General features: G+C 41.2%; 2 protein-coding genes across 3 annotated transcripts in view; one reads left to right on the forward strand and one right to left on the reverse strand.

Moving 5' to 3' along the window:
• Nucleotides 1-1,021: 1,021 nt before the first annotated feature.
• On the reverse strand, nucleotides 1,022-7,199 carry LOC146613581 (ubiquitin-conjugating enzyme E2 R1-like). Of its 2 annotated transcripts, XR_014907077.1 has the most exons (6): nucleotides 6,439-7,199; nucleotides 6,236-6,322; nucleotides 5,668-5,765; nucleotides 3,530-3,664; nucleotides 2,568-2,980; nucleotides 1,022-2,012 (listed from the first exon to the last, which is right to left on the reverse strand). XR_014907077.1 is itself a non-coding variant. In XM_085379061.1 (5 exons), the coding sequence occupies exons 1-5, from the start codon at nucleotides 6,622-6,624 to the stop codon at nucleotides 2,770-2,772; spliced, it is 717 nt and encodes a 238-aa protein (XP_085235187.1). In that variant the 5' UTR covers nucleotides 6,625-7,199; the 3' UTR covers nucleotides 1,022-2,769. The 2 variants fall into 2 exon arrangements, 1 of the variants encoding a protein (XP_085235187.1); XM_085379061.1 differs by having other exon boundaries at nucleotides 1,022-2,980.
• Nucleotides 7,200-7,891: 692 nt separating this feature from the next.
• cactin overlaps nucleotides 7,892-12,083 on the forward strand; it is a 10,998-nt gene continuing 6,806 nt past the window's right edge. Inside the window, exons 1-5 of the mRNA XM_085377561.1 lie at nucleotides 7,892-8,195; nucleotides 9,350-9,950; nucleotides 10,044-10,139; nucleotides 10,314-10,459; nucleotides 10,572-10,734. Coding sequence (XP_085233687.1) covers nucleotides 7,897-8,195; nucleotides 9,350-9,950; nucleotides 10,044-10,139; nucleotides 10,314-10,459; nucleotides 10,572-10,734 — 1,305 coding nt within the window. The 5' untranslated portion in view covers nucleotides 7,892-7,896. The remainder of the gene's footprint in view (nucleotides 8,196-9,349; nucleotides 9,951-10,043; nucleotides 10,140-10,313; nucleotides 10,460-10,571; nucleotides 10,735-12,083) is intronic.

The following is a 12,083-nucleotide window of genomic DNA, read 5'->3' on the forward strand; positions in this document are numbered from 1 at the left end:
TATCAAGTGAGGCAACAGTAACTAACTTAAAAAAAAAAAAAAAAAAAAAAAAAAAAAAGCAATGTGAATGCAGAAAATGTGAAGATTTTGCCTGAAATGCTTAAAAATATTTGAAATATTCAAAGCAGTTTCTGATTGGTGTCAGCTTGTGTGCCTGCTTGTTTCTATACCACTCAGTCTGCTTATATCACTGTGTTTTACAGTCATGTCTAAATCTGCTGAGTTTGATTCCCACCAATCAGGCGAATAGATGAAAGTTACAAAAAAGAAAAGCATAAGCATACGTCTCCAGAAAAAGTTTTGGTACTATAACTGTTTCTGTAGCACAAAGTACGCAGAAGTGCACAAAATAAGAATAACATAATAAACTAGAAATAAATAAAAATATATCTTCACATTGAGAGCTGCTGCACACAGCTTGTGAAGCAAACGGTGCAGTTTATTGTGAAATCAGTGGATAATAATGGAAATAACATGACAGTCAGACCCACATGCTCCAACATGAAACCTGTAAATGGTAAATGGCCTGTATTTGTATAGCGCTTTACTAGTCCCTAAGGACCCCAAAGTGCTTTACACGTTCAGTAATCCACCCATTCACACACATTCACACACTGGTGATGGCAAGCTACATTGTAGCCACAGCCACCCTGGGGCGCACTGACAGAGGAGAGGTTGCCGGACACTGGCGCCACTGGGCCCTCTGACCACCACCAAGAGTCTTGCCCAAGGACACAACAACCGAGACTGTCCAAGCCGGGGCTCGAACCAGCAACCTTCTGATTACAAGGTGAACTCCCAACTCTTGAGCCACAATCGCCCCAATTATGTATTAAGGAATCAAGAAGAAAAAGCAGCCTTTACCTTATAGTAACCTTTTTTACAAATAGCTATGCAGCTTTGCTAATAATAAAACCAAAATATCAAAAATTCTTAAAATACAAAAAGTAACCCGCTTAAATGCAGGCATACAAATCAAGTGAAACAGAAGAAAAAGCTCTGTGGGTCTTTTTTTCTTCCAAATAAATCTTTATTTTTTCAGTTTTTAAATAGCTGAAAAATAAAAAAAAAATACACAGGTGAATAAAACAACATAGTAATCATTCATACAGCTATATGTGCATATCTGTCACGGTTCCTGTTAAAGATGCAAACCAACACTGAAGACCACCGAAAGAGGAAAATAGTTACTTTTTCTCAATTGTTGTGTCACATGTAATTCATTATCCTGAGAAATTCAGTATGACTTCCCAATTTAATTAAAACAATCAATATTGCTGATGAAAAGGTTCACACAGAGCACACCCACACACACACAGAAGAAAAAGAAAAAAGTCCAATCTCAACTAAGACAGAATAGCAATGGAAGAATAAAACATGATGGTCTTGTTCACTTCCGAGGACTGGCAGGAGAAAAAAAGAAAAGAAAAGAAAAGAAAAGAAAGAACCTTGTTGAGAAGTGTGGGATCATAGATTATGAGACAATACCTACAATTGTTTCTGTCAATCAAACCTAATAATCTCGTCATCACATAACTCATTCTCAAGCAAAAAACAAAAAAACAAAACACAGGCATAACATCTATCTGAAGAAAACAGTAAAATGAAAACAAGCTTGCAAGAGAGAACACAAAGAGCAAACAGAGTGCGACAAACAGTTACCAAATGTTTTGGGCTTTCTTTAAAACACACTTCTTTTGGTCTTTGGGTCAAGTGGGGCCCATCAGCGAGTGACCTCCCCCGAGGAGAAATGCAATTCTGATCAATAATTAGCTCCGCCCCAACAACTCCCTGGTGATCATCCTACACAACTCTTAATCTGAACTACTTCAAATAACACAACCCTACACTTAAAATGACAGGAGAAATACATCCAACAGTAACCAGAAGAAAACACGGCAAAGATCAACTTCATGTTAGGAAAAAAAACAGAAAAAAAAAGTTCACGTGAGGATTTGACCTTCCGATTGAGCCAGCCGGTCCTCCGGGCAGAGAGTCCTTGTTGTTGAAGTCTTTGTCATCACACGGATCATGACGTAGATAAACGGTCCACCAGTAAAAGAGACAAAAAGCTTTGAAAAGAAGTTCCGGCATGCACAGGAACTTTGAAAACATCGTCATGTGACAATTAAGGTCTTGTCCTATCAAAGCGGATCAGACTGTGACACTTGGAGAGGGGAGAAAAAAGACAAACAAACCCAAAAACAAAACAAAAAACAGAATATTTGCAGCACAGCAAACGTGCTGTTTGAAGTCCTCAATCTTCTGTTCATCACTGTGACCAACTAGCAGTGAGCAATAACCAGTTACAATTAGGGAAAGAAAGATATGCAAAAGACAGGCTGAGAAATGTTTGGAAGTGTTTGCACCAGTGCAAATGTTGCTATTGTTGACAGTTGGGTTTTTTGTTTGTTTTTTTAACCCCACAACACCTTACACTATACATGGGACTGAGAAACTCGGCAGGGTATGTGAGAGTTATGTTTTTTTATTTTCTTTAAAGTAAGGATTTAGGTGATGATAAAAACTGAAGAAACTGGTGACTTTTGTGCTGGTGCAAATCTTACCAGGTCAGAGCCTTCCTCAGCAAGGCATCAATTTCAACCTCCAAGACGCATTCAGAGGCGAGAGGAAAAAAGCTCTGTGTTGGTTTAGAGGAGGGAAGCTTCCAATCTTTCTTGGTTGTAAACCTAGAATATCTGGCAACCCGGGCAGAGAGAGGAAGGGTAGCACACGTCAGCTAAGATCGGGGTGCCGGAAAAAAGCGTGTCAGGACTCCTCATTGCCTGAGTCGTCTTCGTCATAGCAACAGTCGCCATCCTCGCCTTCCACGTCGTCTTCGTCGTAGCAATAGTCATAGAAGAGGTCGGAGCCTTCGTCGGGGGCTGGGGCGCGTGTGCGGACGCAGTACTCCGCCAGCGTAGTGGGCACTTTCACGCCATCGCGCTCAGCTTCAGCCTTGGTAGCCAACACTTGTTTTCTGAGGGGAGATCGAGTGGCGTCATTACAAACAGCTGGAGATTTACTATCATTTTCTGTCTTTCCATAAAAGATCAAAGAAATCTGAAGAAAAGTTCCCACCTTATCCGCCAACAGTCAGCTGATCTTTTGCTACATGAATGAAGCTGTGCAATATTTTACCTTTATGCTATCAATATTTTACAAGTACAGAGTCCACACACCCACAACAGTCATCTGGTTAGGTCGCCTCCGAGGTACTTCCCTCTGGAGGTTTTTTTTTGGAGTGAACTCCAGCTTTGAACATTCAAGATTTTTATTTTCTGAACACATTTATTCCCAGAAGAATGGCGGTTCACCAAGTTTTAATAATGCACTGGACAGTTTTAGCTGTTTCAACAATCACTACATCTGTATTTCTCTGCTTGATGCAAGGCATTAGTTTGACCCTCTGAATCAGTAAAATCTTCTCTACAACTACAGGATACATCTGACATGAAATGACTTTTGTTTTGCACAGCGAGTGAGTTTACACCATTTCTTTTAACTGTGAATCATGCAAACTGTTTACCTGATGATCTCCACATACTCCCGGTCTTTGCCTTTGCTGTCTCTCCATTTGCGGTACATGACAGACGCGTCCACATTGGCAGGAGAAAAGGTGTTGGGTTCATTCAGCAGTGAGATCACACTCAGCAGAATGGTCCTGGAAGCAAACACAAAGGTGGCAGTCAGCGTGGCATCTACTGCAGGACACGAACACACAAGTTATGGGAATTAAAACAAAAAGAAAAAAAAAAAAGGAACTAATTTCTACTTTCTCCCTTATGTTAATTTTTTAAAAACACATTTTATTTTAGAATTGGGTGAATTTAGAAATTTGGATAAAGAGTCTCCAATTATGGATATAATGCTAATTATTCTGGCAGATAGATTATTTTAAACTTTTCAAAAATGCTGTAAATGACAGTGAGGTAACTTGCACTGGATAAAACAATGAGCAACTAGAACACTGGACTGTTTTGATTAAAACAGACCTCTCTACGCCTTTGTAAATCTTATTAAAACAAGGTTGAGGAGGATTGTTGTCCTAAGACAGGGATCAGCAATCTTTAACACCAAAAGAGCCATTTGGACCCGGTTTCCACGCAAAAGAAAACACTGGGAGCCACAAATACTTTTTGACATCTAAAATGAAGATAACACTGTATATATTGTTTTTTACCTTTATACTTTGTGTGAACAACTAAGGTGTGTTGCTTATGAAATCCATGAAGTGCTACAGCAAAAACTAAATTTTATTTATGTAATTAACACATTTTGAACTCTTAAAGAAATATAACAAAAGGAAAGACACCCAGCTGAACTAAAATGATCCATGTAGCAAACAAAAACTGTAAGCCGCCACCCTTATATCGCCTTTGGGTTTTTTGAGCCTTGACCTGACTTTTAAAAAAAAATTATTGGGAAAAAAAGCACTATGTTGCTAAAAAAAAGAAAGAAATAGATATTTACAATATTCTGCCTAAATATGTATTTTACCTGGTTAATGTGTGTGGCGGGGCGTGGTCTGCAGCGCCGCTGCAGGGGAGGCGGACGCACCTGAGCGGCACCCGCAATCACGCCTCGCCGATTTAACGTCTGTGCTCTCTATGCTGTTGTTGGTGTGTGTCGAACTGTGAGCTGAAAAGCTGCAGCCATCTGTGTGCGTACAGCAACCATGTGTGAAAAGTGGTCAATAAAGAGATGCTGAAAAGCATGTTCATGCAAACATCGTCAGGTCTGTCGTGGTATGTTTACAATGGGACTTCTGCTCCTGAACCTCTGCGCACAGCGTCTGCAAATCGGGGCTGTACGAAGTCACTTTCATCTTTACGCAAGACTGTAAGCTGTCATCTGTGAGGCGTGAGCGGAGTTTGTTTTAACATAGTTCACGGTGGAGAATAGCTGCTGACATAATGTGGATCCGAAGATCCATAATTGGCCTATCTGGGGTTGAAAGTCTCGATAAATGCACGGCGTTTCTGCGGGTATACCGGCTTCCGCGAGTGTGACGCTTATTTTGAGCGATGAAGAAATAATAGAATATAATTTTATTTTTATATTTCAATATCACAATAATCTAACAATTTAGAACTACACGTTAAAAAAAAAAAAAAAAAAAAACTAACATAAATAAAATACACTTCAGCCAAATACTTCAAATTTATTTTCCCAAACCACGCAGTGCCGCACTATAAGGACTAAAGAACCGCATGTGGCTCCGGAGCCGCAGGTTGCCGACCCCTGTCCGAAGACAACAACGTAAAACAACACTAAGATTGTCACTGAATGTTCAGCATGTTCAGAAATGGTGACTTTTGTATTTTTGTGTAATAACTTGTGCTCTGAAAGCAATGCATGATAATGTACTTCTACTATAATAAAACAGTATAAAGGAGGATATCTTCCTCTTCCTACTGAATGATAATGCCTCCATACTGCAAAAAACAACAGGCGACTCAAACTGCTTTAACTAGCAAGGTGTATAATACATTGAATGCCCACATATGGATTCAGTTTCTAGATACAAGTAAAAAGAAGCCAATGAAGATGAATGTCATGTGATAAGACTCTGACTCAGGTAAATTATTGAAGTGGCTGACACAGAACAAAGACGGGAGGTACCCAAGAAAGGAGAGACATGAGAGATAATGAGGGAGTGCTAACCGGACGTTCTGGGTGGGATTCCATCTCTCTGAAGGCAGCTCTCCGCTCTGTGGGTCGTCCACTGGAGGGTGCAGTATAGAAATACACACATCTCCATTCTAAAAGACACAGAGGGGAAAGAAAGCTCCTTCAAATGTGATTAAGTCAAGTTTTAGTTATAGAGCACTTTTTTAAAAAACAAGAATCTGATAAAGTCCTGTATAAAAATACTAAACACACCACACAAAATATAAATAATTAAAAAAAAAAAAAAAAAGCCAATCCCCCGCTACGGAGAGATTATGGAGATTGACTACCTGATGTTTTCAGCTGGGTTGAACACCTTAAGGTTGCTGGCAGTCAATTAACTGCCAGCAACCTTAAGGGAACATGTGTCAGCAGCTCAGATATGTATGGTGGCGCTGATCCATTAAAGGCTTCAAAAACAAACAAACACATTTTTTTAATGGGTCTAATGGGCCCCATGATGCAAGTGGTATTTGATCATATGAATCATGAGGCAAGCCTAGGACAGCTGCTCCCATCACAAACAGCAGTGGGAGGGCATTCAAGTATGTCAAGTTGTTACCTCATAGATGTTGGGGTGCCACATCTTGGTGAGGAAGCGGAAAGCCGGAGGGGAGTAAGGGTAGTCTAGAGGAAACTTGATTCGAGCCTAGGACAAAAAGAGACCTTTGGGGCTTGAATTGTGTGGCAATCTTTATTCATTCAGTAAAGCCTGTGTATTGTATTACATTAAGTGAAGTAATCACACCACTTTGGCTTTCTTACCTTAAAATATCCCCCTTCATAGTGAGTGTTTGGTGGTCCAAAAATGGCCACTTCCCAGTTGTATAAATCAGCCTCGTCCACCAGTGTTATTTTGAATCCCTCCACGGGCTCCTCCTGAAGGCTCTTCAGTTCCAGCATGAGTGCTTTCTGTGAACTGGCTACATGAGGGGCGTCGGGTTGCGCCATAATGTTGTTGTTGGTGGTGGTCTGGGTGGCTGTCGGGATATTCTGGAGTGAACAGCGGACAGTTTCCTTCTGTTCACGCGAACACGGCAAAGTTAGCCTAATAAGCCAAGCAGCCTACCCTGAAAACAACAACAGTACCGAGACAATAAAACAGGCCAAACGTGTCAGGCTGTGCTCGAGCCAAACAAAGGTGGCGTTGATCTGTCCCCGAAACAGAGAAATTATTTACCAATGTCAACACTCAGAGAAATCTGCAACTGACCAACCATTGTGTCAGACCCGCGCCTCCAGCTTTAGCTGATCTACCTGGCAGAACAGCCGCGGATATAAGCCGTAAATCTACTGATAGCTGTAGGCTAATGGGAGCTAGCTAACAAGCCCTACCTCACCAACCAGATCGAACCGATCCTAGCACGGCGCGAATACTTCCTAACCGCATACAAGAGCCAGGCTAGGACAGAAAACACACCTATATACCCAAACCCATGAATTCTTTACGGCAACAGCCGGAAAATATAGCTCATACGGCCATAAGAGAAGACAGGATAGAGAAGAATGTTGCTGAAAGGAGTCCCCTTTCCTCTACAAACAGGCAATGGCGCCCTGTGATATGCGGGATTTGTAGTCCAATTTCCACCTGTCAACATTATTTTTCCCCTTTAGAGCAGCAAAGAAGGCGTGCCGTGACGCATTCAACTGTCTTATTACATAAGTTTATATAAAATTAAATTTACCCAGAAAAAATAATAGCTTTTAGAGCAATAATTCTTTAACATTTTATTTGAGAGGGAATTTAGGGAACTGCATTTGCCACTTTCTGACGTCACAAAAACGCCAAATATTGTTCGTGCTTCTGAGCTGTTTTCACCCTGAAATTATTTCAACACACTGACGGTTCTCAGTTGTATTCAGATGGTACTCCGAGGAGGGGTGCGGATTTCATAAATCAACAGTTAATAAACAGCGGGCCATTTGTTTCTAGTTTATTTTTCTCAAGGTTCTCGTGACGTAAATAATACGCGCCATTTCACAGAAAGCCCCTTCGAGGGGGGCTTTTTGCTGCCCCGTTAACTAGTTAAATATGTAACGGTTTTATTTTATTTTATTTTTAATATGACCTAAAAATGTGAAATATTGACATTATTTGCTTTTTAATCGTTCCAGTGCCGTTTAACCAGGTACGAACAGAATATGTCTTAAAAAGGCCCATTTGTTACATCTTATTTATGCGACAAACTGGTGTTGGGACCCCCTATTGAGAGAAAGTTCGCAATGAGTTCCAAGTCTCGACGTTGGGCTCGCTCCAAGTCCAGAAGTCGGAGCCGAGATCGGCCGAACAAGTCTAGAGGAAACAAGTCTAGATCCCCAGATGAGAGGAGAGACCACAGTCGGTCTGCCGACGGGAAAACGGCCGCTCGTGGTAGGGGAAGATCCTGCAGTCAGGACTCCAGCGATGGCTCTACGGCCCGACGTCGGCCTCAGCACAGGGGCCGCTCTGGTTCCAGCAGCGGCTCGGAGAGCGACCGGAGGCGAGAGAGTCAGAGGAACAGGTCGAAGGGTCGGTCATCAAGGTAATCGCTTTGCGAAGCGGAGTTGGCTGCTTACTTGGGATTTTATATATTATGATGGTAGTAGCAGGCCTCATTTGAACACATCGAGTGACTCCGTAAACGTAACGTTTTTCTGTCCGAATTGCGACAGCGAAAGGACATCAACAAAAACTATTCTTTTTGGGGGGAATTCCAGGAATCAGCATGCATCTATGCTTTTGCTTAGGCGCTAAATATAATTTGATGTTGACTTGCAGAACTGAGCAAGGCCTTACATTTAAAAAAGGAAGAAAAAAGATGTGTCTGTTGTTTTATTATTTGAAGAACTCATACCACCAGTGCGTGTGGCGCAGTATTGCTTACTGCAACATGCCTGTGAGACCTTCGTAGATATTCTGTCTATCCATCAATCAATCATCCGAAGGTTGTAGTGGCAGCAGGCTAAGCAGGGTATTCCAGACACCCATCTCCCAAGCAACACTTTCCAGTCCTTGCTGGGAGATACTGAGGCATTTCCAGGCAAAGTGAGATGTATAATCTCTTCAGTGGGTTCTGGGTCTAGCTCGGGGTCCCCTCCCCAAGGAGAAGGCATCTTATTACCGTAGATCACCAGGGTTTTTTTCCCCCAATATCAGCTTTTTAAAAATGTATTGCCGGAATTAAATTTAAATTAACCCTTCTTTTTTGAAAAGCAAATTGCATTTCTGAATTGAATCTTTTGTTGTTCTGTATGGTTTTTAATTGGATGTAGGTAGGGTTTAAATCATTGTACAGCATAAGGTTTGTTGTCACTGCATAAAATATACATAAAAGAGATGTGTGCACAGTATATTGCTGTATCGATGTTTGTCCCATCCTTGGTTGAGTGCCAGGCTGCTGCACAGTAATCCAATCAACTGATAGCAATGCTGATGTTCAGTGACGTTAGTGTTAGTCTTTATGTGAATGAAAAGACCTTCTGTAGATATAATCCCTATATCAACTTGTTATGGTAACTCCATTGCATGTAATAATAATAATAATAATAATAATAATAATAATAATAATATAATAATAATAAAAAATATGTTTTTAACTGTATTCAACGGGACCTCAGAGTTTCCTGTTATGTGGTTTTTCTGTAGTTAATATTGTATTCCTGCATTTACTGTATTAAATCACACTTTCTGTCTCAGTCCTGATTCAGATAATACAAAAATGAGGAGGAGAAAGGAACAGGAGAGTCATAGAACAACATCCCGAGAGAGGAGAAAGGGAAGATCCCAGTCCAGTTCTGACTCCCATGATGGAAGCGGCGACAGAGAAAGGAGAAGAAGAAGGAGTCCTGAGAGAGGGAGTCCACCGAGAGACAGACAGAGGAGGGAGTGGGACAGAGAGAAAGAGAGGTACAAGAACAGTGGCAGAGACAGCGACAAAAGTCGAGAGCGAAGGAAGAAAAGTGAAGACAGGGAGCGCGGGAGGAGTAACAGAAGCCAAGAGAAGTCTGACCGGGGCAGAGGCAAGCAGCGCTTCAGTTCGAGTGAGTCATCTGAGAGCTCAGAGTCTGATTGCGAGAGAGGCGCACTCAAGGAAAAGGAGGAGAGGAACAAACAGAAGGAGATGATGAAAGCTCTTGAGACACCAGAGGAGAAGAGGGCCAGAAGGTTGGCAAAGAAGGAAGCAAAGGAGAAGAAAAGGAGAGAGAAGATGGGCTGGAGTGAGGAGTACCTGGGATACACCAATGCAGACAATCCTTTTGGGGACAACAACTTATTGGGGACATTTAAATGGCAAAAGGTGAGTTCCTGACTGCAAAAGTTTGGATATTTGCCTGTCATAACCTGCTTTTGAGACCTTGTATCCCATCCACGGTTCTTTTTGCTTCCTCAGGCGTTGGATAAGAAAGGTATCGGTCATCTCGGAGAGAAAGAGCTCAAAGAAAGGAACAAGTGTATTCAGGAGGAGAACCGTAGAGAGCTGCAGAAGGTAAGAACTGTGGGATAAAAATCTTCCACATTAGTGCTCACACAGTGCCTGACTTTTTATACAAATGCTTAAAAAAAGGATGGAATTTCACTTCCCAGGCAAAACATGGAGGATCAGTTTTAAGTTTAGAGATTGGGAGCGACATATTTATACACCAACTTTATGTTGATGTAGGTGAAGCAGCTGCGTCTGGAGCGGGAGCGAGAGAAGGCCATGAGAGAGCAGGAGCTGGAAATGCTGCAGAGAGAGAAAGAGGCAGAATATTTCAAGACCTGGGCTGAACAGGAAGACAACTTCCATCTGCATCAGGCCAAACTAAGGTTAGTGTGGCTCTTACTCCACTATGATTGGATCAGTTTGTTTAAACCTCCACCTTCTACATCTGTTTATCTAATTAACCCTGCTTCACACCCTTGTTCTTTGTCTCTGCAGGTCTAAGATTAGAATCCGTGACGGCCGCGCGAAGCCGATCGACCTTTTGGCGAAGTACATCAGTGCAGAAGATGATGATTTGGCAGTGGAAATGCACGAACCATACACGTTCCTCAATGGGCTCACGGTCACTGACATGGACGACTTGCTAGAGGACATAAAGGTTTGTAGATGTGCTTAAATAAAGTGTAAAAGTTCTGTTTATGAAAGGACTGATTTTAATACAGTGTTTCATAATATGCCCATACAGATACAATATTAAAAACCCAGCTCAATTTGTAGTGTCAAGTTTAGACTGTATGTAAAACATAACATTACTCACTACGTTATGAGCTACTGCTATGAAATCTCATGTTATAGTACTGTGCAAAATTCTTAAACTATCCCGTTTCTTTATATTTTGCTTCCTGATGTTAGATGTTATTGACATTTTTTAAGTGCTCTTGAACAATAGTTCTCCTGGCTTCCTGAAGGCTCTTCTTTGATCACTGGCATCTATTTTGCTTATTTTCAGTCCAGTCCTTGTACCTGACCTTTCTCAGAGGAATCGTTGTTTGTTAAGCCACCATGAATCATTCGAGCATAAAAAGAGACCTTACCTTACGCAAGGGATGGATCTTTGCCATGTTTATCATCGACAGACAACTTGGCAAATAACCACTTTGAAATTGAATCTTCAGGCACTTTGTTACTCCACAGCATATTTCTTTACTTCAGTCAAGAACTGTCTCAGTGGAAGGGTGGCAGGAAGGAAGGAAGAAAGGGAAACAGGGAGGAGCGGGTTAGGTATACCAAATTACACAAGAGCTGGACTGAATCTGTTCAAAAGGTCTTGTAAAGTAATGAATCCAAATTTGAAGTTTTTCATTCAAATTGTCATTAACATGTACAGAGGAGGTCTAAAACTCAGTGTCCACAACATTCTGTAAAACATGGTGGGCTCGCTGTCATAGTTTGGGGCTGCTTTTCAACCAGTGGTGTTGGACAGGAAGTCAGAATTGACGGAATTATCAACACAGGAAAAGAAAATGCTGGAAGGCATCTGATTGGCAACGGCTTCATGACAGTGATCCCAAACACACTATCAATTGGCCTTCCCAGTTTAACATTATTGAAGCAGTGTGGGATCATCTTGATAGAGAATTGAACAAAAGGCAGCAAATATCCAAAGAAGGACTTTGAATTTCCTTCAAGAAGCCTCGAGAACTATTCCTGGAGACTACTTATTACAAGTCTTATTATTATGTATTATAAGAAAGCTGTCTAAGAGAGTTGGTCATACAAAATACTGACTTTCAAGCTTGCTGGAATTGTATATTTTTTGCCTTTTATATACTGAATTTCTATGTACGTTTGCACCAATCTTCCATTTCTAATAATGTCATTAATGATATAAAGATAAGGGGTGGGTCAAGACTTCTGCACAGCACTGTAGATAATATTAAGTCCTAACTTGAATATTGACTTTTACTTTGTAAAATACCTGAGCACAGATTAGTGTAAGTATCCACA

The sequence above is a fragment of the Diplotaxodon limnothrissa genome, linkage group LG18 (genome assembly GCF_057381915.1).
Source record: "Diplotaxodon limnothrissa isolate DT_005_m linkage group LG18, D_limnothrissa_male_GT1.1, whole genome shotgun sequence".
NCBI classification, from domain to species: domain Eukaryota; kingdom Metazoa; phylum Chordata; class Actinopteri; order Cichliformes; family Cichlidae; genus Diplotaxodon; species Diplotaxodon limnothrissa.